Raw genomic sequence first — 26615 nt, forward strand, 5'->3', positions numbered from 1 at the left:
CTAAATGACAATGAGATATTATATCTAAGGACTTTTACTTTATAAAGTCTTCTTTATGAATTCAGGATTAGTATTTACTTTGCCTACCTCTTAACAAAAATGCAATTTATAATAAAACAAGGCAATCCATATTTATACACATTGTTATCAGTATTACATACAAATAAATAAATTATACAGCGGCTCATCACCTAAACAGTTTATTTTCATGTCCAAAACTGCAAGACTAAAAACCCTAAAAATATACAAGCATCAGCATAGGATCATTCACACAGCCTCCTCAGTCTTAGCCAAGTCAAGCCTCTGAGATTACCCAAGACAGATAGCCTTACTGTCTCCTCTTTTGGGAGCTATGGCACAAGTAACTATAAATAGTAGGAAAAGGTATATGAAAGAGAACCTTTAAAATAAGAAAATAAAGCAAAACACCAAGGATAAACCACTGAACTGATTAAAGAAGAGTAAGTAACATTTAAAAACTATTTTACTCGGGAGGATGTGACCAAGATGGAAACAACTGAGCATTATGTCCCTTGTTTGATCAAAATTATACCAAGTCTTACAGCTTCTACCGAAATCGGATTTTAAAATTAATTACACAGGTCTGGTGATTTGGGTCTTCATTTATCCCCATAAAATTTCTCTCAGTAGTCAGGACTGAAACTAGCTAGCCAGGGCTAGCATGCTAACTACTAGGGACTCGAAACATTTAACTTCCCTGAGAACATTAAGTAATATCACAACTGATTTTTAGAAGGCCTATAAAATGAGCAGGGAAAAGAACCACTTTAGGAGATTTAAATGCTATTTCAGGCACCACATGGACCTCTTTGTATGACAGCAAATACCAAAAATCTTTTCAATGTCAGTTTATGATTGTGGTCAACAATTTCTTCCAATGACTAAAAGCTACAAAACACCATTTCTTCTGTACTTTGCTATGTAACTGTGCAAATAGAATTTTTTTCCTAAATTATGATGGAGTCAAATTAGCTACTGAAGTTACTTTGGCTCTTCATCTTTAAGTTGCTGCTGGACAAACAGCTGCACCACTTCAGAGCCATTCTCATTATCCTGATGCTCACTTCCTTAAAGGATAAATTCAGTATACATTCATGGGATATAGGATTACAACACAGTCACCACATTTACTACAAAAGCCACATACGCTGCTGTAGCAAACTACTTAGCAGCAATGGCAAGCAATTCTGCAGTACTTGGTCTTGTTCAGACTATGTTTTATGAAACTATTACTTAAATGGACAAATAGTTAAAGCCAACCTAACATATTCTTACCTCCATCTTCAACAGAATGTTTAATTAAAGTGTCAAGAGCCTTGCTATAATCTTCCAAAATCCAGTAAGCCATACTTCGCAGAAAAGGGTCACAGTGCATGTTTCCTAAGCTCTCTTTTCCAGGACACATACTTCCCAGAATTCTCTTCTGTAGTACAGATTTGTAAGTACTAGATACTTCAAACTCTGATTCATAAAGTCTTGATATTACAAGAGCCAACTGAATGTCATTCAGTTTTTCAAGGCAGACCTAATTGAAAATAAATATATTCACAAGAACAAACATTACAATTTCTCTTCTGGCTAAAATGATCACAAGACAGGAAGTGACAAGAACCTGTTCAGACCGAGATAAGTCAGTCTATTAATTCCGTAAAAAATTAGCAGAAACTATGCAGAACAGCTGTAGCTGTTATATATAAAATCTGATTTGCAATTTCTTCTGTTTAAGTCTGACATAACAACATCTTTGAAATTAATTGGCATCAATAAATCACCATCAGTGATTTAACCTCTTTTTTAATGGCTAACCTCTAACCACTTGAAGAAGGATGCTTTTGTTACAAAGCTTTACAGAACAAATCCTTCATTAGCAAAGAGATTAATTTCCTCCAAATTTTTCAGTTCAAAAAGACCCAGAAAACAATTCTGGTTTGTGAAGGGATTCTTGAAGCCCACCCTCATTTCTGCCAACAAGCCTTCATTTTCAGAAACTGTGTTGTCTTCGTGTATAGCAGGGTAGACAAACTGAAAGCATGTTAATGGCAGGTAGGCCTCTTATTATTATTATAGAGAAATTAAGCATGGAACTTTTTAGCATCACCAATATGACAGCTAAAAAAACATACAGATTGAGGATTTCTATTTGTCATTAATTTGGGGGTGTAGGGAAGGGAAGGGAGGAGCAGGGAGGGAAAGAGCAAAAAACCTGCAGAATCTTCAGGGGTCATACTAGAGCAAAAAAAAAGTCATGTTCAATATATTTGTAACTTTGGGACAATTTAACAGTCTTAGTCTTAAACATTAAAATGTTAATTAGTTTATTACCTCCACTGCATCTTTTAAGTGTCCTGCCAATAAGAAAAATGCTGCAGAATGTTCAAAACGCTGTTTGCCTAGCAAAGAAAAAGCATTCTTCAATGCTGCTTTACGCCATCTGTCCTCAGTAAAGTTGTTTCCAAAAAACTGTGTCATTTTAGTGTCTTTTTGGGACCTGTACATTGAACATAATTGATAAAAATATTATACATCTTCCTAGATGCCTTATGGTTTTCATTTCCTCAAAAGTAAAGCAGAATTAAGCATTCATTGAAATTACAGTATATTTGAGACTAAAACTTGAATCATCTATTTTTAGGAGCAGCAACTAAATCACCTCAGTAAATACAGGAAGCTTTAAAACTACTAATTCTATGTAGTGACTAATTAAGAAATTGAATTTCTGCTTTCAGTGGTAATATTTGTACTTCTTTTGGACCATCATCACTTTCAACTTTTTTTCCCTGAAATTATATCAGACAGTATGAAACTTTATGTAAGGGCTTGCACGTTCCCCTACCTGTATAGTCCCCAGATCACAGCCTTCTTTTTCATTGCAAGGTAAAAAATGGCCGCATCAAGTGGATCATTGCTTCGCTGAAAGGCTGCTTTAGCCACCTGTGAAGACAGTTCAACAACAACAAAAAAAAAAAAATCAACCAAATTTGAAATTAATCTAAAATGGAATTCTTAGTGCTTCTGGTATCCCATGTCTGGTAGTGCTTGGAAGTTCTCTTCAATTTAGGAGCCCTCCTCTCACTACAAGCCTGACAAAGACCCGCAAAGGTAACACAGCTGTAACCCTTTGTTTTTGATATCACTTAGCTAATGCTTTTCCAGTTTTAGACGCTTTTTGGTAGATCAAACAGGAATTCCTACATCTGAAATCATAAAAAAAATTAACTTATTATTTGCTTTGGTAATCAAAGGACAGATGGAGTCTCTCAACAGAAAAGTTGTTTACAGATTACTTTTGGACTTTGGAAAGGAAAAAGGGGTAAGTGGCAGCAAGAACAGTCCAAGACCCATGTGAGGTAACCTTAAATGCAGGCCCAGAATGCTTGGAATTTTTTAAATGCAAGGCAGGTAAGTTTCACAAAGGGATGATTAATTACTGAAGACTGAAAAATATAAGTAGAGACATGCATTTTACCACTTTGTGCCTTGTAGTCAAAGTATCCTGTGCATGTCATTTTCTGGCTCAACACACTTGGATTTTCCAAGAGCTTAAAACAAGTGATAATGAGGTTAAGTTATGTGATAATTAAAATATATAAAAAAAAAGAAGCCAAACTAATAGATAGTTTTGTTACCGTGGTAATGCATCAATTTGCAAGACAGATGTCCAGTATCTTAGTTGACCCCATTTCTGACAGGTTTCTAAGGAGAACCTTTTACCAAATTTTGCTATAAAAACAACTATACGCTCAATCTGTATCTTGAACATCCACAATAAGCACTGTACACTGCCACCTTCAAAATGGAATGTCTAAAAGCCCATAATATACTTCACACTGGAATTTGAAACCTAAAGTACTAAAAAAAGTTACATATGAAAGTTCATAACTACATATACAACAAAATACAGCACAGAATATTCAAAACCACAGAACATATCTAAAAATTTAACCCCACACAAATAGAAGGTAAATGCCAGAGGACACCTATTTAAAAAACGTTTGGCAATTTTGTTTCAGAATGCTATGTTTACCTTTTCTATGCATTTCCGCAGGCTATGGATATTCCGAACCCACCATCCTATACCCATAGCTCTGAGTTCTGACCATGCTGGATCTCCTTTCTGCACTGCAGGGAGCATGCTCAGTAGTTCTTCTTCTGCTACTGAATGAAACGCCCAGGCAAAATGACTAGTAGATAAGCCTACATAATAAGCCATTAAAAAAGAGATTTACTAATAAAATAATGGAGAATATAATGTTAGTGAGGTGGGAAAGGGAGAAGGGAAGAAAGTTGAAATGCTTCTTTTAGATTTAAGTGCGTTGCTGATGAGGCAACAGAAATTTAAGAACATTTTTAAGCACTGTATATACCACTATTAAAAAAAACTCATACAGATGAAAGCATTTTTTCACCTGCAAACTCTCTGTGGAAGTTGTCAAAGAACAGAATTATTGGCTGAAGCTCAAAATATACTTATAGGAGGCTACATTAAAATTAGCCATAATAGAAAGTGCAACATATCGATTAAACTTTTCAGAGTTTTGAAAGGTAGATTCACTATTTTGACTCTTTCGACTTGGATTAGAAAATGCAATGTTTCAGCTGATCAAAACAGAAAACAGTTTTGAGACCAGAGATACAAAATAAAATTAAGGGGAAAAAAAAAAAGCCCACAAGAAAGATGGCAATTACTAAGCAGTAGCACAGTTGGCTAAGGGCAATTGCAACTGTGGTGAGGGCCAGGAGATGTTTCTTTATACAGAAGCACACTCAACTGCACTTCCGCAGATGCCTTGGAGGTATTTCTTACTCCTGGCAATTCCTGAGCATCTCAACTAAAAGTATTTCATCAGAGAGCTAATTCAGCAGTACTCTCTTGTGGCAGTCCTGGCAAATTCCAATCTCTGATGCAGCTGAGGGCTGACATGCCATGAGACTGGAAGTGCAATCAACTTTCATAATGACCAGTGAAAGGGTAAAGAAGCAATTACAGCTAGTCCTTTAGATTTGATTAGGCCTAATCAAATCCATATCATTCTGATGTCTGCAATATAAGGTTAGAAGTACTTAAAACTGTATCAAAGAATGCTACTTGAAATAGTTCCTTAGATAATTCCAGTATGCATATGAAAAGACATTTAAAACCTGGCAGACTGTCAAGATTCTTTTTTTCTCTAAATATATACTAAAAACCTAAATAAATAGGTACTCTATTTTCTACTATGTTATTCCTGAAGAGTGTCATTAGAACAACATGATACTAGAAATATAGAACAGTTCTATATTTCTCCTAGGGAAACAGAAATTAAAACTAAAAAACTGTTAGGAAGGAAAAAAAAAAGACCAAAGTTCCAAGACATTTACATAAAAAACCCAGACATTTTTTGCTTTGTCATATATTCATATTGAATGAAAACCAACAAAATAACTCACTGAGGCATGTCAACAGTGCAGCAATGATATGTACCATATGTACCATCTATGTCACTAAGATTCACCTCGTTTAAGAAAATACATCAGCTACCTTGGTGAAGCAGTTGAGCTCGATGTACAGGAGGAAGTGCAGTTGTTAGAAACGTGTGAAGCCGAACAGCCAATACAAACTTTAAACCACATTCATCAAGAGTTTCTCCACCTGGAATTAAGAATCTTTATAAGTACTTTAGTGAAACTACTAGGAGTAGCTACTGGGTGTCTTAAAAAAAGGAATACTTCATTCTTTGACTACTATTGCTTTAAATTCATAAATATAATAGCTTAATTCATATTTTTTCCATTCAAGGAATGGGAAAGAAGAAAATGTCAAAGTTTTGAAGTTATTTGTTCTTAATGCACAAAACATAAAAAGTGTTATCATATAAATAAATCCATAAACTTATTTCTCTGCATAGTGCAACAAACACTGGCTATTAAGAAAGTTGCCTCTTCAAAAGTGAATTAGAAATATTTATGGATTGGTGGACTAACACTGGCATTAATACTCAGCAATGAAAAATTTGATTTTATAAAAAAAGCCTCGAAACTTTATTTAAACAGTAAATACCATGATGGCACAGTAAATACAGGCTATACTAAGAAACAAATCAATGACATGCTTTCATAAGCCACAAAACCATTCCAAAATAGTAAAAACTCCACAAAAAAAGTTGTGAAGCACAGTAGGACATTTAATTTGGAAGAGACAGCTTACCCTGATTTCTGTCTCTGCTTTCTCCAATTTCAGTACTGGTAGTAGCAATTGTATCTGCCAAGGCCATCAATGACATTTGCTCCATTCTAGTCAGACCTGGCAAGCTTGAATGAAGCAAGTGACGAGAAAGAACTCGGGCATGCTCTGGTCCGAAGTAAGTTGGACTATACTGAGAAAGATCGATGACTTTTGGTTTTGAACTGTCTTCATCTGCATCAAATATAACTAGTTCATCTGTACTTACAGCAGTATTTTGAAAGAGATCTTCATAATTGTCACTAGGCTTATCTTTTTTATTTTGATTATTAGACTTCTCTGAACAGGAATGAGATAAATCCTCATCTGCAGCAAGCAGAGAATACAAAGGCAATGGTGGAACAGAGTCTATTTCAACATAGTCTGTAGTCTCAGTTTTGTTGAATGTTTTTGGATCTCTTGCAGTACTTCCACTAGCACTGATGGTCAGAGATCTGAGCCTCTTATCATGATTAGGTTCAGATTCATTTATAGCAACAACTTCTCCAGCAATGCACTTTACCAGATGGGACAGAATGGCCTTTGCTCTACGTACTTTACCAAGATCCATGAGTTCCAACAGTTGATATGGATGGTACTGAGGTAAAGTGGGAGATAATGCATGAGCTGCTTCAAAAAGACCAGAATCTTCCATTTCCGTAGAAAGACCATAGGCAGATCTTTTCCCACTAAGTTTCTGTGCAAGGCTCGCCATAGATCTGGTCAATGTTCGTTTTGGTGGATGCAGACCTGAGATGGCTGACAGGCTTTGTTTCATTAAGCCAGTTACAGATGGCATACTTCCACTGTAGGAATCTGTACTAACTAGTTCCTGCTTGGAAGGAGATTGCCACTGGGAGTAAACATGCATTTCACAATCCATTCCAACTACAAGAATGCCATCACGCACCCAAGACAAGGAGACTGGAAAAGGAGGCGAACCCTCTACAGATGAAACCAAGTCGACAGAGCGCAGCAGAACAAACCCAGAAAGTGGTGTAGCCTTCATACTGCCACTATGTGAGAACGTTACAATCTCCTTGCCATTTTGTTCTTGCATTCTCCCAGACAGCTGACCAAACATGTAAAGTTTGGATCCAATTCCCACTGTTAGAATATGCGAACCATCTTCCCTAGACATCCAATCTAAGTGTACCAAGTGCTTAGTCCTGGGCATAATATTCCCACCATGAGACAGAGAAACATCTTGTCGGTTATATGCCACTAAATTACTATCAATACTAACACCAGAGTCTAACATAGTGCCTATCTCATCTAAATGAAGAGTCTGTTCTAGAATCCAGGAAGAACCCCCTGTAGATTCACATTCAAAAATACTAACATGCATTATAAAATCTTCAGAAAGATTACTATTTTTAGATGTTACCTGCTTGTATGCTACTGCTAATCTGTTTGTGTGTGCACAGCTAACTTCGGTTGGCCTTCCTGGAACATTAATAGCACTATTACTAAGAAGTCCATCCTCAATCAGCAATGGCCACTCTTCCCATACGTAACTGACATCACTTTGTGCACTACACTCTGGCATGGAAGAAGCCGATGATTCAGTAGTAACCCTGCATCTCCAGAAACGAACTTTTCCATCAGAGCATGAAGTAGCCAGCAGATAGGGTGCACGACAAACAGGGTATATGGAAGAAGAACTCAGATGCCCTAAAATTAAATAAAATACACCTTTACTGGGGGACATATTAAAAAATAAGCAAAAAAGTAAAGATGTGTTTATTCAGTTACTTTATTATTCTGAAAGAAACAAAAAAATACTACTGCTTCCTCAAAAAGGTTTTTTGCAGGGAACAAAGGAAACTGTGAAAAAATACTATGAAACCTTTACCCTTTACTATTTCATGCTCTAGAGAGGAGTCAAATCATATGATCCATAAACTCTTCCCAAACAACCAAACATTTCTTATTCAGAAATCTAAAAATCTTCATAAAATACTTTTTGGACTACTGGTGGTAGCCTTATAATTAAATTATAGATCCTACAAAAAATTTCATGAGTGGCTGTAAAATCAAATTTGTAGTTATATAATTCCTTTTATTATAAGAATCTGGAATTAAACAAATATTATACTTTAAATAAGGCTTTATTTTAGTATTAGTTCCAATATCAAGATTTAAAGTTAGAGGAGCAAGTTTTAGCAAGCCTTTTGGATCCTTATACAGGCATTTTAATGTGAACAACAAATACCAAATTGACTATTACTTTGTTTCTATTTTAAGCCCAAAGTCAGAAAGGCAAGAATTTCTTATTTTGTTCCTAAGAACATAAAAAAGCCAGACAAATGAAGAAACATAACATTACAAACCTGCTGACGGCTTTACACTTATTATCTCTACTCCTTCTGGCAAATCCAACTTTTGACTATATACCATTTTGGAAGACAGTGAGAGCCAGCTGGTGCTCTGAAGGTTTGCTCTACAGGCCTGATACTTTTGAGTGAAAGGTGACTGGATCTTCTCTAGATCTGGTGAAGAATACACTTCTGTTTGTGTTGCCAATCCAGCTGTAGTTGAATCTCTCTTTTCATCTAAGACAAATTTGCATTGTTAACTTTAAAAAGTCAGATTTAAAGAGAAATGATTGCAAGCCTCAGATTAAATACTTCTGAAATTCTAGAATGGCTGAGAAGTTATAACTTTTAACTCCTCAGACTTAAACCAATAAAACAACAAGCAGAAACACCAGAACTGATGACAAAAATGTTGTAAGTGTGGTAATCCACTGAAATTAATGCTCATGAAGCACAAAATACTTGCCACCTGAGAAGATTAAGACCTCAAAGTATTACCTTACAAATTGGAGAGAAGTATTTTTCAATAAAGTTTTGTTCATATTGCTTAAAATGTAGTATCTCAGATTACATGATACAAATGCTTCATTACTTTAATAAAATTCAACAGTTGAAGTACAAATTTTACGGATTTGGAACAAGAAAAATGTCAACAGGTTGGCTGAAAAGACTTATCAGTAATGTCCTCATAATATAAGTAGATCAGAAAAGTTGGATCTTTCATCTTCTTACCAACTTACAAAGTAATTGTAGTAATGCTTAAAATAACTGAAGCAACAGTAAGACAAATACCAATTTGGTTTTAATGCAGAAAGGTGCATCGTAACAGATTCCTCTGGTAAGCAGCGAATACATGATTTATGTTTGCTTAAAATATTTAATATTAACAAAAAATAGTGAAGTATATCTTAGATTATTTAAAAGGGTCTATAATTCTGGAAATACTTTGGTAGCCTGAAAGAGAACCAGCAGAGCTCAGAACTTCAAAACTGTTCATAACTGTGATTGTATCTCTGATGTTTAAGTACTTCTGACTATGGACAAATTTAGAACTTCTGTATAAAGTCAAAAACTGTGGAACAAAAGTTTCTGAGAAGCAAACAGTCTGAACTGTTAGGCTGTATTAAAACCAGATAAATATATTTGCCCTTAGAATGCACAAAAAAATAAGCTTTGGGCTGAGGCTGAACTCAAAAAGCTTCAGCGTTCTGAAGATTAAGAAGTAATCAAGAAAGAACAGGTAGTGATGCAAGTTTGTAATTGAAGAATTGCAGCTGCTTTAAAAAAAGCTGAAACACAATTCAGAATACGCCAGATAGCATATATATTCAAAAGATAGCAACATTTTAATTTTTTTTATTTTTAAGAAGATTATAGGAAACAGGGCTTACCTACTGAGACAGGAATTGACTTCAGATGTAAATGCCACATATGTAGCAATGAACAGTTTTGCGTATACTCCACCACTATTAAGTAGAATTTTTCAGAGAATCCATTCTGCTGGTTTCCTGATGAAATTCAAACCAGAAAGATCTTAAGAGATAATTCACCAGAAAGCAGAATTAAATTTTGCTGACTAGCAAATAATCACATTAAGCTACAGCAACCTATTACTGAAATGCAATGGTCTGACTATATCCAATTCTGGTTTACTAGTCTTCTCAGTATTTTATCATAAGCAAAAACCACTATAGATACACATATGAAAAACTGCCAATCTTATGTTTAGAGAGTAGTACACATTTGTTTGAACTTTAAAGTTAAATCCCAGACTGTACTCTCAGCTCTACATCTTTGTTTTTCACGCTCACCTCTTTCAGTTTCTTACCTACCTGTTACTGGCAACTGTAACGGTTAAGATGGTGAGCTAGACAGAAGAGTAGCCTTTAAGGTATAAGTACAGAAGTTACATCTAGAGAAGAAATGCCACTCCAATGGTTAGAAAAGTCACAGCCTGGTCCAATGGATAGGCTTAATTGATCATAACCCAGTAAGCCCAACTACGTTGTCTGGGATGCACAAGAAGTACCATGCCTCTTCCTAATTTATTTGCTATAGCTTCACCCCAGGAAAAGATGACATGAATTGCAATACTAGTAGGAGCCCATTTCTGGAGGGTGCACCCAGCCGTTCTCCTTCCCTAGCACAAAATAAACCCATTAGGACCAAGAAGAAATAATTAGTTTAGCGACCATCTACATAAAACACGATCAAGAATAAGCTGTATTTTCCCTGTGGGTTTGACATTGGGTTGCTTACAGTACTACAGAAAAATGTAAGTGAATTTGTTCCTTTTTTTAAAATAACATGAGCTAACCACTTATATGTTTTAAAGAAAGAGCAAGAGGTTTAAAACTTAAGATCTTTGAACTACTAAAAAATGCTTTCAAATTAGAATGCATGCAAAGATCCTTGAAGTTCACTGTTTTTCAAAGGGTCCGTTTAGCCCTATTCGACAGCAGCAACCCATGCAGACATTTAGAGCACATGCAGATGAATGCAGCAGCTCTTTTCTAAGGCCAAGCAGCTTCAATATTTTTCTTAAAGTCCTTTCTGTATCTCATACTCAGGATGCAAATGTGCAAGAAATCTATGCTGCAGAGTAACACTTGTTTTTGTTCTGTATTTGATCCTATTTTTCAACAATCCATTTATGGTTTTGACTTCTACTAAGAGCTCGGTTGACATTTTCACAGATTATTGCCATTACTCCAAATCAGTCAGAATTTACTTCTGCGTATATACAGTTCAGGTAGTATTTCACTAGGTGTCCCCCTTCTAAAAAAATTGTGTACCAAGTTCTTATGCAACATTCTGACACTGTTGCACAAATCTGCTTGTTTTATTTAGCATTTCCTTCACTAGTACAGATGACTTGGCATCACAAACTTTATTCTGACCAATTTTTTCACATTATTTCATTGGAATAGAACAAAACAAAATGGAGATGCCCATATACCACCACCACTGATGCTCTCCACCAAGGAAAACTGATAATTTATTCCACAACAATTCAGATCTGCCCATCCACACACTATTCATAGATTGTATTTTATAGTTATATTTCAAAGCATTTTATTATACCACACAAGGCCTGAAGAGCTGTATTTAGCTGATATAAAGAATGAACACCCATCATGAAAGAACGCAGTAAGCTTTTCTCTGTCATACCCTACAACTACAGAACCTACATTTAAAACCCTTTCCCCCTCCTGTAAGAAGAGTATTAGCAGTGGAATGCCTAATACAGCACATGATGGGTGTCTCGTGACTTCAGCTACTTTATCTAAAATTTGGTTGCACATTACTCAAAGGAAGTGAAACACCCATGAGTTTCACTAGACCAGATTTTCTGCTTTAGTATATAAAGAACTCAGTATTTGACCTTAAAAGGCTGAAAACTATATAACAAGTCCTTTTTCCTTCATGGGATGAAAAAAAAAATAAAATAAAAATACTTTGTCTTCAGTGTTCCAAGAAAAAGAAGTCTTTACCAGAGTCTGATGAATTGGTCTTCTTTTCAGGTATTTCCTTCTCCTGGTTACTTAAGATGAAGTCTTCTTGAAAAACATGGAATAACTGTGTTTTCCTGCCATGCTAAGAGAATTGAAACATACACAAGGAGTGAACATCATGGAGTATACTAAATGGAGCTGTCTAAAATGGAAGCTTTTAACTTGGTAATTTGTACATATCAATGAGATTTCTCAAGAAAATGCATCATCATTACTTCTGTTCTTTTCATTTACAGGTACTATAAAACGAAAAGCAAGAATATGTCAGTATCAATTTTTAAATACCTCATCTTTTCCTGATTAAGGGCTACAGGTATAGTCTTTATTATTAATACCTTTCAACCAGGCTAATTATGGTATAAAATTAGTACAGAAAAAGATCTTACTAGCTCTGTGATAGCATCCAGTTCAATGATACATCCTGGGCGAGCCGTAGATTGCTGACTTACGATGTTAAAAATTTCACCAACATATTTCTGTTCAAAAAGAGTCAGGGAGTGGTCTTGTTAACTCAGTTTTGTGCATTTCTGTGGCAGTGCATGCGAGGTGCAACATCATTAAAAATATTAACTAAAGCATTAAATATACACTGTTTGCAATCTACCAAGGACACAGGTCAATCCCCCATTTTATCAAGAGCCACATTTGGTTTCAATGGCTGAAAGGTGGCGAGAACATCTGGAAAACATAGCATTCAGCAGCTGTCCTTTCCCCAAACTGCTTTGTCCTCTTAACTTTTCCTTAGGATGGACATGCAAACAGAGTTTGTTGCGCTGTTATTAATTGTTACACTTCAAGTGTTTCAGAGGTATTTATCATATCTGTTTATAAACTACAATGCATGAAATCCTTAGCAGCCCGTTTAGCCAATTACCAACAAGTCTGAAACTAGTGCTACTAAATAAGGTTCCAACCTTCAAAAACTTGAGACAGCTTTTCACTAACCGAAATTTCTGGATTGGAGAGCTCACACAAAAGTTTCTTAGCATCTATTACAGCTTGATATAATCTCAAATGCTGTCCATCGCTAGCCACAAAGCAGGCACTTGGAGAATTACAGTATGCACCTGAAAAACAGGAATTCAAAAAGCGCTCAAATATTCAAACACCAACTTACCTTTTTTTCTTTTTGTAAAAGGCAATTTTGGTATTATGAAAGAAAACAATGTAGCATAAGAAAAATTCTCTCTTGAATTCTCTCTTGTTAATTTCTGTTCAGTGCCAAGAACTACAAAGTTTACTGCTACAATCAGCAACCAAACTGAAGTATGCGAAAATAAGTAAGAATCCCCTCTGCAAACCAGAGCAAAATGCCCCTCAGCTTTTAAGTGTTCAACACACTCTGAAGTATGCACCAGCATCTAAGAATTTTACTGCATTAGCTCCTAAAATATCAACTACATAAAAGAAGGCAGAACACCACAGCAATTCTTCATACAGTAATAAACAATTTCCAAGTCTCAGCTGCTGAAAATTTGTGAAATAAAAGAACTGTGCTTCACATTTTTTCCAATGTATTCAAATATATCCATGTTATCTATTTAATAGCATTATAAGGTTATATTACTCTTATTCCAGAATGCTTCAAGAATCAGGAAACAGAACTCACCAAGGCAGTAGCTGGGTATAAGTGTGGGCAGCCATGCAACATTAGAAAAAGCTGAAATATGGAGAGAATTGATCCGAGCAAGTTCAGAAACTCCACCAGAAAAGGACAAAGGCCCAACAGGGTCAACTCTCCAAAGAATAAGTTCACTGTAAACTGCATTGGGATCCTGGGATGTTACATTTGCATTGCCTCTATTCTGAAATCTTACTGGAGACTCCTGAGACTTTAAAGAATCATTTGCCTGTTTTGCATTCTCAATATCTGGTGAAATTAGAGCATTGTGATGTGAGGTTGTAAGCAGCAGTGGTAATACTGAGTGGCAAGCCAAGTCATTAAGATGAAAACGGTGACCACAATATCGGGATTTATGTGAAATACTGAGTACAGTTGAAAAAGCAGATTCCTCAGCAAAACTCACTAGCCACTGGTTCAATGACCCATCTGCATGTTTGGAAATCATCATAACATTAGGTGTGAAGATACTTAGTTTTAAACTGTTGGTGGATTTACTGTGTCCAGAAGAGATAAGCATAGATGAAGATCGTGTAAGGCCAGGATGCTTTTGTTTGCCTTGTTGGATAGCTAAGTCGACGTTTTTGGTACAAGCATACATCACTATGCTTCTGCAAAGAGAGTTTGCATCACCTGTCGGAAATGCAACAGGAATTCTTGAGACAAATGACACCTGGAATTTTAAGAAAAAGAGAAAGAATAAGTTATTTTCACATCATACTTCTTACTGAATAATGATGCATAACTGATGCAAAAATAAAGTACCTGCACCTGGCGAAACATGCCAGGCTGGTATTCATCTAGCCAGTCCACATGCCATACCAGCAGTGAACCATCCATAGGATGTATACTGAACAGCATGTCAGCATTTTTACTCCATTCAGAAAGTAGTATTTCAATTTCGTGATCAATAATAGCAGAAGATAAAGGAATGAAACTTGAATTTGCAGTAGTTTTCTCATCACCCAGATCCTTCTTTTCTTGGTTTCCTTTTTTTTGTTCATCGCCATTTTCATTAACTTCTAGAACACACACAGACGTATGTGTAAATATTATATTCAAAAGCATAAACATAGTAAGCAATGTTATTCAGACATTTCAGGGCCTTTACAAACCAATCATATAAGCACAATTTAAAAATAATGAAAACTTTTAACTAGAAATTCTCTAGTGGACCTTAAGTCAATGACTAAGAAACCAAAGCAGTTTATATTGTGCTTTAATACTTCAAATTTTCCCCATTTTATGCAAATTTTTGCACACATAGGCAGAACAAAAGCAATCATCACCATATTATGCTATACACTAAAGCTATTTAATTAGTATAAAAAAGAGTTACTTCTAAGATTGTACATACTTCCTTAATATTAAAAAAATCATACTTTCATGCAAAGGTGTGAGTGCCAGGCTAAGTAAATAATACAGTTTCCACCATGATTAACTCAAAATCTCAGAAATAACGATAAACAGAGTAATAATTTCTAGATGGATTTTTAAAGTCACTCGGGTACTTCTAGTGTAAGAAAAGGAAACACAAAGTAATGCTACTGTAATCTGTATTCTTACATGACAGGTCACTTTGTAAAATTAAAGCCATTTGTGTACGATAAGACTTTTACCTTCTTCTGATCTGCCATCCATTTGATTAGATTCCTCAGTGTTAGTCTCAGGGGAATGATGCTCAAAACTCTTTTTAAGTTGCTGCAAAAATACTTCCATGGATAAGGTAAAATGAAGTTCTTTGTTGTTCAGCCAGTGCACAACAAAAGGTCCACTTGTTTCTTCATTTTCACCAAGACTCAGAGATGTTATAGAAGGGAGTAGAGGAATATCTGCATAAAAAAAAAAATTGAAATTTTTTAAAACCAAGTAGTTTGGTCAAAAAAAGCAGTTTTAGCGACTTTTTTTTTCTTAAGCAGAAACCCTACCATGAAAAATGTATACTAAGTGTATTGCCACTTGTCTTTCTTTTCATCAGCATCATCTCCCTTCAGTATTAATTTGCACAACTGCTACCACAAAAAATGTTCCACAGGAAGGCTCTTTGGGATGTTTACATTAGGATTGTGGGCCTGCACTGTTACATTTTCATGATTTAATAGTGTTGTACAGGTTAATTTACCCTGTCTTTTGCCACTATAGCTTAGTAGGAACCAAATAATAAAAGCATAATTTCACAACATTTAGTACACAGCAGAGGCTGCAGTAGGTATACACTGTAATCAAGGACCACATAAGACACAGCTTACACTGGCAAAAGCTAGTACAGTGACGAGACGATCACATAAAGACAGGATCTCCGACTCCTACAGATTCCATTACAATTTTACATTGCCCTTTGAGGCTACCTGGTGTCCCAGATGGCCATGAAAAATAAAGCAATAATCACACAGTAAGTGCAGAAGCAAGTATCAGACTGCTGCAGAGTAACATCATCTAAGTTACATGTGGCAGCTACGTGATTTACTGCTATTTCTTTAAATGAACCATACAACAACATGCCAAAAGCTCAACCTGTATTTAATTCCCATCAAGAAGTTTTCATACATATTCTTATTTCCTTCTGCCCCTACTTATGAAGCATAAAATTCTATGTCCTGGGAGACAAAAGACTTTTTACTTAAATACCTGGTTGGTTTGTTTGTTTTTTTCCAAAGACAGTGATGGCTTTGAATTACTTACCCTCCAGTCTATCCTAAGAAAATGATAATGGAGAAGACAAATATAGAAGACCACCAGGACTAGCAGCAATTTTGTCATGGTAAGGGGACATAGTAGAAGAAGGGAGCAAGAGGAGCACAGAGTATTTAAGAAATGTAGTCCGTCTTCCTAAAGAGACCAATCAATATCTGCCTCAAAAATGTCAGAAAGCATTTGGCAATAACAGAACCTGAAGGGAAGAACTCTGTTGGTATCTCTTTGGAAGACAAAGCTAAAGTAAACATGAATAAGATGATGAGCTGGAAAGATGACTTATAAATCTATGTACTCTGAGTATATATCAAAAAGTCACTAAAATAAAAAATAACTTCTTTTTCCCCATACTCCTACCACAAAACTACCAAATTCTAACTGATCCTCAGCTCTGGACAAAATTCTTAGTGAATTCTTTTTTGCTTCATAAATCACACTCTTCTCAGAAAACTTAAGGGCTTTGGAGTCAATGACTGTCTGGACTTGCCTAGAGATACTTTTGTCCTAACAACTAGTGCTTATTCCTTTCACTGAACTCCACCGTAAACTGAATACCAGTTTAAATAACACTCTGGTATAAAAGAAAGTCTCAGGGATTTTGTTGCTATAAGAAACTGCTCATTCCAAAATGAGCAACAGAACATAAGCCAAATAAAAATTAGACATTTTTGGTTATATATGACCACATTATTCCTCTTCTGAAAGTGAAGTGACAGAGATAAAGCTGCTTTGACCTTAATTTTTATTAAGCACGCTGTTGTAATAAGGGCAAATTTTCAAGTAACAGATCATAAAGCAATTTGGTTTAAATTAAACAAAACACAATTAGATTTTCAGATAAAATTTTATTTCGAAAGGGCATTCTAAAAGGACTACTTAGAGAATCTGGTTAGACTGAAGTATTTAATGACGTGGCTGTAAGGGAAAACAGGTATTTCTTCAAATTAAGATTTAAGATATTAAAGTTACTTAGAACAGAGTTTATGCATTAAAAAACAACCTGTTATCCTCCTACCTACTGAGTTAAAGAGCATGCATCAAGATAGATAATATTAATAGAGGTAACACAGAAAGAATCATAGAATCATGGAATCATAGAATCGTTAGGGTTGGAAAGGACCTTAAGATCATCTAGTTCCAACCCCCTGCCGTGGGCAGGGACACCCTATGCTAAATCATATCACCCAAGGCCTCGTCCAACCTGGCCTTGAACACTGCCAGGGATGGAGCATTCACAACCTCCCTGGGCAACCCATTCCAGTGCCTCACCACCCTAACAGGAAAGAATTTCCTTCTTATATCCAATCTAAACTTCCCCTGTTTAAGTTTTAACCCGTTACCCCTTGTCCTGTTACTACAGTCTCTAATGAAGAGTCCCTCTCCAGCATCCCTATAGGCCCCCTTCAGATACTGGAAGGCTGCTATGAATACTGGAAGGCTGTTACAGATACTGGAAGGCTGAATACAAGATTGAAAGGCTGAACACAAGTGTTGACATCTATGAAAAAACTTTAACCATTATTTTCCAAAATTTCTGTGAGTTTGCTGTTGGGCATTTATATTGCAAAGACTATTAAAAGCAAAATTGAAATCTATTTGGTTATTATGTAAAATTACAGATGAGACAGCACAAAACAGCAAGAAGTTTCCTTCTCATAGGCTAGCTGTGACTCTAGTCACATCTGTTAACAGCAACATAAACCAACACTAAGAAAGGTGAAGCGTAACTCTTACAGAACAAAGTGTTTACAGCTTGCTTAGCTCAGAAATGGTAATGGAAACCAATGATTCTTTTTAATCATACCAAAGGCTATACAGTTACAAATGTGAACTAACCATGAATGTCTTTCCGTCAAAAATGACCTTTCAAACAAGGCTAAGTAGAAACAAAAAAATAATTTTAAAATACTGTAAGAGAGAGTTTAACTAGTTTAAGAAAAGGGTTTCACCATATTTGTTGTTCATTAAGTCTAGACAGAGAAAAATCACATCACAACGGTAAAAAGTTAAAAAAAGGCCATTCAATATTACATTTCTGTTCAGTTTTTCAATAAGCAGACATGCACTTCATTTTCAGCATAACCAAATGATCATGAAGACAGAAATATTAGTGACTAGAGGGATATTCCTTAATGTCTATCAACCTATTCCTTGAGTGCAAGAAAATATTACAGTTTATTGAAGACAAGATGAAGGCATGTTTTGCTTGGCTCAGACACAGAACAGAAGCACAGGGGTGTGAGGTTACTTCAGACACCTTGGGTCAGGTACTCATTTTAAGAAACATTGAAATTTTTGATTTATCAGTGTGCTCCTACTACGACACACAATTCCTAGTAAATATCCAGTTACAGATATTTAGCCTTCTACATCTCAGACCACTGTGAATCTCAGTTTAAAGATGAGCAAAGATGAAAGACAGTATTACTGTAGAGGAAATTTATTCAAATCACTTCACTGCTGTAGAAGGTCCTTTCATGCATTAAATCAACATGCTAGTAATTTTGCATGATCATGTAAATACAGTACAAATACATCTGAGCCCATTGAGCTTACACAGACCTAGCAGAAATCATAGCTCACCCTTTAACAAGGATTTACCACACTGCTTACCTGTGGCTGGATTGATACTGGCAGCAATATGGAAATGACAAAGTGAATTTGCATGAGGAAGGATGTTCCTGTGAACTTCATGGGCATTTCGCTGATGTGGAGCATATCCAGTACATGCTACAACAGCACCTGTCCTCCTCCTTCCTCGTCGGAAGTGCCTCAGGTTTAACTGCATGAAGAATAAGATGTCATTACAAATTCCTTTCAAAAAGAAAAAGCAGATTTCAGATGTAAGTAGTTTTCTAGGTACTAATGAATAGTTTTATTTTTTTTCCCATTTTAAAAGCTACTACAAAGCATCAGTGGAGTTCCTAGCAAAAATCACACTGTTCAGGTAGTGTCTGCGGTAGAGATACCAGTGCCTTCATATTCATTTATGAAGATCTATACAGTCCCTTGACATAGTAACTGTTTCATTATTTCAGTGAGCAAACAATATTCATACAGTTTTTATACTTAAATAGAAAATACTACTGTGTTCCATAAACATGCTTATATAAGATTCTGAACAAACAAAGAAGCAAATCTAAGGAATCTCACTTCAAAGACTAAAAACCGGATCAGTACTTTGGATCCAATTAGATCAGTATTTCCACTCCCATCATAAGGGCCCTCTGAGTTTTAAGGTCTTCCTCCCTGTATGCAAATACATATTTCCAAGGAAAAAATAATATTCCATTTTTAAGACTGACTATCCCAGTATTGAAAAGTCTCTCTCCACACACTGCATGGTTCAAGCCCATTGTGCTGTAGATACCTATACAGGTACCAAAAAGCACAAGAAAGCACACAATTTGTATTAAAGATGTATTGCACTCTTGGCATTCTTTTTCATTTGCTAGCATTTGCATCTTACCACAGCATGCTCACGTGAAAAATTTTTTCCTTATTTTTCTGTAATTATTAGTTCTGATCTCTTATTTTCAACAGGAACACAGAACTGTCTCCAACTTCCTTTCCCCTCCTTCCTTTGAATATTTTTATTTGCTGCATTGTGCCTTTTAACCTGTCATATTTTTTAATCTATACCACATAGGCTAAGAAAGCACCATGAGCATACTAAATACATCACTGCATTAAGATAAAAGCACAACGTTCACATCCTCTCTACACAGCTTTGTAGGATACCACTAATGCTTCACCTTCCCCCTGCTTTCCATTGGTTAGAAAACATTAACTCGTAAGGATCCTTTGCCTTAAATACGGCTTGTGAGCAGTCTACTCTGCTTGAGGACTACAGCAGTATGGCAACAGAGGCTGTCTTCCCTTCATCTTATCTGTTCTTCCAGTTGCAGAAGACTGAAGTTGTGGGATGTTCTCTGAGGTAGCAAATGAGCCCCTAACTTACATTTTAAGGCAATATCATTAGTAGGTTTCACATAACCTACAGCATATGCTCCAGACTGTTCCTAGCTCTTTGAACTAGATACTGCAAAGCACTTTGAACTAGATATTGCAAAGCACTTGCTTCAGTCACCAGGCAAAAATGGGGGCCAAGGATGCAAGAGCAGTGTGTCTTCCTGTCTGAAAATTCAGTAGGATAGCTGTCAGTTTAACCTTCTAAAGGAAGATTTTGCCTAAATCCGTTGCTTTGTAACATGCTAAGCATGTCTATGGTATAAAGGATTTCAGCTTATGTCTATGGTATAAAGGATTTCAGCTTATGCTCCATGTGAGTTACTAACTACAATGCTGGCTAAAATTGCATGTTGCTGTAAAATTGCATGTATGTATTCTCGTAATTCAATTTCCCTTCTTACCTCTAAGGCATTTTGCACTTTTTCCTTACTTGAAGTATTTCTCTTGAAGTTACTTGTGAAGTTTGCTGCTTCACTCCAATTGTATCCTCCACCATTCAACAGACTGTCATTGGGTAACAAAGTCTCTGCCCAGATACGACAAATATTATCCTTACAGCAAGTCAGAAGTACATTGCAGACAGCACCACTAATGAAAGAAAATTTAAGGTGTGAAGAAGCTGCTTACTATCACATAGCATCAAAATAAAGCAACAGTTCGAAACAGTTTTCCATTACCAGCTTTCAGAATTGCAACAAGTAAGTTAAAGATATTAAGAAAAACTCAACAATACATTCTTCAGAAAACAAATTATGTACAAAAGGCTTTCATATTTATTCAAGTATCTGAATATAAATTACTTCAAAATTCATTACACAACTGTGCCACATCAAATCATGGATTTCAATTTACAGAATTAGTCAAAGCTGGAATAGCACAATATATGCTGCTCTTTTTAAAGGTCTTCACATAAAAAGCTAAAATTGTATTCTGGATTCCTGTTCTCAGTTCCCCCCACATCTTACAGCCATATAGAATTTAGAAATTATATATCCAAAATGGAGAAACCAAGGTAATATCAGAAATACAACAGCCAAATTTAAAACTTTTCTCCATTTGGTTAAACACACAAAGGTGTACTGAATTCAAATTACTATTATATCAAAGAATATGACAAAAGGATGGTTGGTTGCACGGCACAAAATTCCTAATGCAATGTCATTTGAGGTTACAATTACTGGTGAAAACAGTATGGGACAGATAATCCAGGAATTGTTGAGGAAGGGCAGAAACGAAACTGAAAACATCAGTTCCAAATGATCACGTTAATTCAAGTTCCAGATACTGTTTCTGACCAAGGACTGGTTTTGTACTAGGTAGAGAAATAAATAAAAAGACACAAAAATAGCTGAATGTTTGAGAAAGATGATGTAAAGTGACAGGACTTCTGAATTGTTCCAATTCCATTAGGACAGAAAGACATGAACAAGCTGGGATCAAAATGCACAAAGAGTCACTTAAGTGCAATGAAAAAGATGCAAAGAGGTAATTTTGCAAGAGCTGGTTTTATGTTTACTCCAGTCTCTAAACCAGTCTGTGGGACTCTAACTTTCCAGTTCCTTCCCAGGTAAGAGAGTGCTTATGATGTTCTCAAGAACTTCAGCGTGCTGGAATTATACAAACACACAACCAATCTACAAACTATGCAAACTCAATTATTAACTGAAGTAAGCCATACACATAACTTGCATGACTGTTGACTGTACACAGAATCAGGTTCTTAGAACTACTGACCGTGGCATGAATTTACTGGTCTTCCTCCATGAAAATGCATTTACTGATCGAGGATGAGCCAAATAAACAAAGGAAAAATCAACTTCTTTTTCTTGTTTTTCTGGACTTGCACCAGGTGGTGTTATGGCTGATCGCCAGCTGTCTGTATTGTACCATACCTTCACAAGACAATCATCCTGGGAAAGAAAAAGACAGTAAATAAGACTACCTTGCATAAGAATATGATGCACTTCAGTATTTCTGGGTACAACTCCTGTGGTTTTGTTTTTCTTCTACATAAACTACTTTTCTGATGACAAGAAGTCAATTCTTAAGTAGGACTTCAAAACTTGACCTTAAACAAAATATAGTAGCAGAGTTTAATTTTAATATCTCTTGTCATTACTAACATGGATTTGATTTTGCTTCTTCTGATTAGCTGCCAGTTTTAATCACAAAAATGCAGGCTGTACTGGCTTGACTAGTATCCCAATGTTAATCCAACTAATTGTACTTTGACAGAAAGCCACTAAAACCTACATATACAAATTTAAGTGTTTAGGAATACAAAGGGCAAAGATGACATCTCCAAAAAATCAAGCTCAGTACTACTCAGCCTGCTTTTCATAAACATGCATGTACATAAGTTGAAAAAATCCCATTTCTAGTGTCCTTATCCTAATGTGTTTAAGCACTAGATAAATTAATCTAGATTTGCAAGTTGTTGATCAAACTATTAAATATGAATAGTACTGAAATACTGTATTGACCTGGGTATGTTAACATGACCCTGCTGGGGGGAAGGAAAGAGTTGTTTTGCTGACCAAAAAAATTAAAAAAGGATGCATTTTAAAGATGCTGCAGGTATGTAATTAACTTATTCATTTAGGGTAAGAAAAATCCATCATTAATTTCCTACTTAGTAAATCTTTCTACTTATTCCTACTTATATAGTAATTGTGCTTTGCATGAGTTTATCGTGCAAGAAAACAAAACAGAACATAAGGCATACCAGTCAAAAACTCTGCAAGCATATTAACCCACAGAAGTTATTTACAACTTTTTCCATTATTTAATCATATTATGACATTAAAATCCTTTAAAACTTGACTTTTAAAATAAACTCAGACCAACTAAAAAAAAAAAGAAGTAAAATACATAGTATATATCACTAACAATAAGAAAACACTTTTTTCTTTTAATAAAACTAATCCATAACATTGGCCACAAATACACCTATGAAGAGAAATGTGAATTCTCTTCTATGTACACAAACAGGCACACAGATGTACTTACACACAGTAAAGAACTAATTTTGATTAACAATCTCATAATAGTGAAATACCAAATATATTTCCTCACTAGAAATATATCCAGCAGTGAGCTCATCCACTGATCTCCCCCCCTTCACAAAACTCTTCCCTTTCTGATGTCTTATAATTTGGTACTAACTGCTTTAAAATAGTCATTTTTAATCAGCATTGAATATTCATTGGGTCATGGCCCCCTGAACTACCTTTCTCACGGATTCTTTTTTAACAAAATTTAAAGACGCATAGAGGGATTACTGGAAATACTGAAAAAAAAATATATATATACATAAATTCATTAAAAAGATTAAAAAAAACAAAACAAAAAGTGTTTTTGTCTGTTTGCTTTAATAACTTACCTGAATTAGTACAAAACAATTAGAAGAAAATGCTTACCTTTCCAGCAGTAGCAAAAAACTCCCCATCCGGTGAGAATTTGATTAAACAAACTTGAGAAGCAGTTCTATGAAATAAAGAATTAAAAATAGAAAATAAGTTTTAAGAACTTTTTCAGAACTCTAAACAGTTTTCCCCACTTGAACTCATGAAAGTGTTTTAATTCTTATTCGCAAGTGTCCGTTAACAAATTCCAGAAGGACTAGAAGGTAAACCTTTGCACAACATATGGCTGTGGTCACAAGAAAAAAGTGAAAACAAGAAAGCTGTAGCTAAAGACATCACAATATCCCATACTCCAAAATATCATAACAGAAAAAATAGCTAACAGGTTACACTGTGCACAAAAATGCTCTCTACTTCCACTTCACAATTGTCTGGATTTCAAAGTGACTTCTGGTGTCCCATATTATCCTCCAACTCATTTGAAAAATACCTCAGTTTCTCATACTTTCTACAGTTCTAACTCAAGAAAACAAAAAGGTGTAAAAATAATAATGTAGTTAGAAGTATCTGAAAGTAATTTTTACATAAAGCGTCACACTGGTAAAAGATGCCACATCAAAATAATCTCAGCTAAGTATGTGGTTCATTTTTGTTGTTTTACTTTCCTTGGAAGTGTAATAAACCATATCCTTCTACAGGTTTTGAAGCACTGAGCTATTGCTTGATTGACAAGCTCATTAATGGCAGCAAGAACACACAAGAATTTAACTGCACAAGACAAATGAAGTGCACATTTTCATCCTGAATTCATTAAACATGTATCATGTAAGGCCTAACTTTCAGGAAGAATTAAGCCATTGGGTCATTAAAGAGCATGATGTAATTAGTGCGCGCTGTAACAGCAGGAAGTCAATTACAAAAGCTATGCAACAAACTAAATTTCCAGCTAACTTTAAGTAAGATCCTCCTAATAAAGCCAATGTGAAGACATTTGGGAATGCCTCCTTCAGACATCACAAGTTACTCTGGCAAAGGCTAGTACTGCAAAATCACAACCCTGGAAACTCTTTCCTTAGGAAAAACCCGTTCTAAATGTAACTGAACTAAAAGTGCCAGAAGACATACAGACATAAACAAAGCAAGTGCTGTTGACCCTTTACAAGAACTACTAATTCAAAGTAAAAAACACTCAGTCTTCTTTCCTCCATAAAAGAGTTTAAGAGATGGAACCAGGTAGAGAGCTATGAAGCCTTCTGTAAGGTTTATGATACAGATGCAAAACATATTACTGAAGGGACAGAGGAAAGCAGTATCTGTATGATCCTGACCACTGTTATCACAGTCCCAGATTCTCACTGCGTTCTATCTACAGGCTGACTCCTCCTCTATTAGGCTGAGAGATGACAGTCCAAAGGAGACTAAATAAACTGAGTAAGTCTTCAACTTCTTTTATTTGGAAAGTTCACTGTATTCAAAGGAGATCTTTTCAGCTGTCATTTGGATGATCTTGGGATTTAAAACACATCCTACATAAATGTTAACATACACAGAAAAAGCAACAACCAAAAGATTACAAAAAGATGCTCTGGCTTCAGTGGTTTTGCTTTGGTTAGTTTTTTTTGGGGGGGTGGGGGTGGGAGGGGTGGAGTGTGGTGTTGGTTTTGGGGTTTGCTGGTTGTTTTTTTTTTTGCTTGATTTTTTTTAGGTACATCCAGAGAACTGCATGACCAATGCTAAGTGCTTCATAAAGAATAATTTCAAGTAAGGATTGCCCCCCAGCCAGTCACATTGGGAGATTTCTTCAGGAGACTGCCATAAAGAACAGTGATCTGAAGAAGAGTGCATCTGATGTATTAGGAAAGTCTTCCTATGGCAGGAAGGACAGTGATTTAAATTCTTATAAAGTACTAAATTAAAACTTCTGAATATACCAATACAGAGACACAAAGATTAAAATCAACATGCATACAAAAAGAGCATTCAAAAGTGCAGTAAAGCAAAATGCATCCATCTTTGCATGACAGTTCCAAATACGCAGAATAAACACAGAAAAAGTAAAATATATATGTAAGGGGAGAGATATGTGAGAAAGAAAGGTGCATTACACTGGACATAGAAGGAAGGTTCTTTTAATCAGTCCTGCAAGCATAATAATTTTGCAATATGCAGCTTTGCTTTACATCTTGTACATGCAACAAAGCCTATGGGGACAATAGCAGCCTTCCCTCAGTATTTTACTAGTGTTTCAGTGTAACTGAAGAACTGCTTAAGAACATAAATTATCCACAAAACTAGTTGAAAGGAAAGAAATGTTGTGTATTCAAGAGCAATATGATTCAAGTTTATCACTATAATATCTATTAAGTAACAGTATACAAAGGGATTCAACCGAACAACATTAAATATTTCATCTGAAAGGCAAAAATCAGCAAGGAAAAAGGAATTACATGTCTTTAAAGAAGTTGCTTACTTGCACTGCCAGATACACCTCCATTCACCAAGTCCAGTATCTGTTCTTTCAGTATTGTCATTGTCAGAAGGGTTTTCCAAAGGAACATTGGACCAAAGCTGAAGACAGCTGGAACCAGTTAAAAGGCGAGTACCTAAATGAAATGTTTTTAACAATGTAACTGCAAGATAAGTAGGAAAATACAGATTTCCATGAAGGAAGAGGAAAACAAGCAGTCTTTCAAAGCTGAAACTGCAGAACAAAACACACCAGATATTAGTAACTTTTGTATAGTAAAGTTACTGCAATAGCAGTGTGCCTTTTACACATTCCTCTAACCAGTATAGATTGGTTCAACCTTGTAAGAAGATATCCTCATGTAAGACATTTTGATTTGAGCACCTACAGTTCAAAATGTGAAAATTAAACAAATTTTCAAAGTAGCTATTCTCTATATGAAA

At 35.6% G+C, this 26615-nt stretch overlaps 1 protein-coding gene across 3 annotated transcripts in view; it reads right to left on the reverse strand.

Annotated features, from left to right (window-relative positions):
• The window catches only part of DMXL1 (Dmx like 1), a 75262-nt gene that overhangs the window by 32737 nt on the left and 15910 nt on the right, over nt 1-26615 (reverse strand). For all 3 annotated transcript variants that reach the window (XM_062604416.1, XM_062604415.1, XM_062604417.1), the window contains exons 5-23: nt 26176-26308; nt 23760-23826; nt 22075-22250; nt 20742-20928; nt 18982-19150; nt 15294-15506; nt 14440-14696; nt 13663-14347; nt 12999-13120; nt 12440-12529; nt 12033-12135; nt 9930-10046; nt 8554-8775; nt 6206-7894; nt 5540-5650; nt 4046-4215; nt 2855-2952; nt 2344-2509; nt 1297-1546 (exon numbers count right to left, since the gene is read on the reverse strand). In XM_062604416.1, the coding sequence (XP_062460400.1) occupies nt 1297-1546; nt 2344-2509; nt 2855-2952; nt 4046-4215; nt 5540-5650; nt 6206-7894; nt 8554-8775; nt 9930-10046; nt 12033-12135; nt 12440-12529; nt 12999-13120; nt 13663-14347; nt 14440-14696; nt 15294-15506; nt 18982-19150; nt 20742-20928; nt 22075-22250; nt 23760-23826; nt 26176-26308 (5025 nt within the window). The remainder of the gene's footprint in view (nt 1-1296; nt 1547-2343; nt 2510-2854; nt 2953-4045; nt 4216-5539; nt 5651-6205; nt 7895-8553; nt 8776-9929; nt 10047-12032; nt 12136-12439; nt 12530-12998; nt 13121-13662; nt 14348-14439; nt 14697-15293; nt 15507-18981; nt 19151-20741; nt 20929-22074; nt 22251-23759; nt 23827-26175; nt 26309-26615) is intronic.

The sequence above is a fragment of the Pezoporus occidentalis genome, unplaced genomic scaffold, assembly GCF_034315485.1.
Source record: "Pezoporus occidentalis ecotype Australia unplaced genomic scaffold, CSIRO_AGI_Poc_V1 ctg86, whole genome shotgun sequence".
NCBI lineage: Eukaryota > Metazoa > Chordata > Aves > Psittaciformes > Psittacidae > Pezoporus > Pezoporus occidentalis.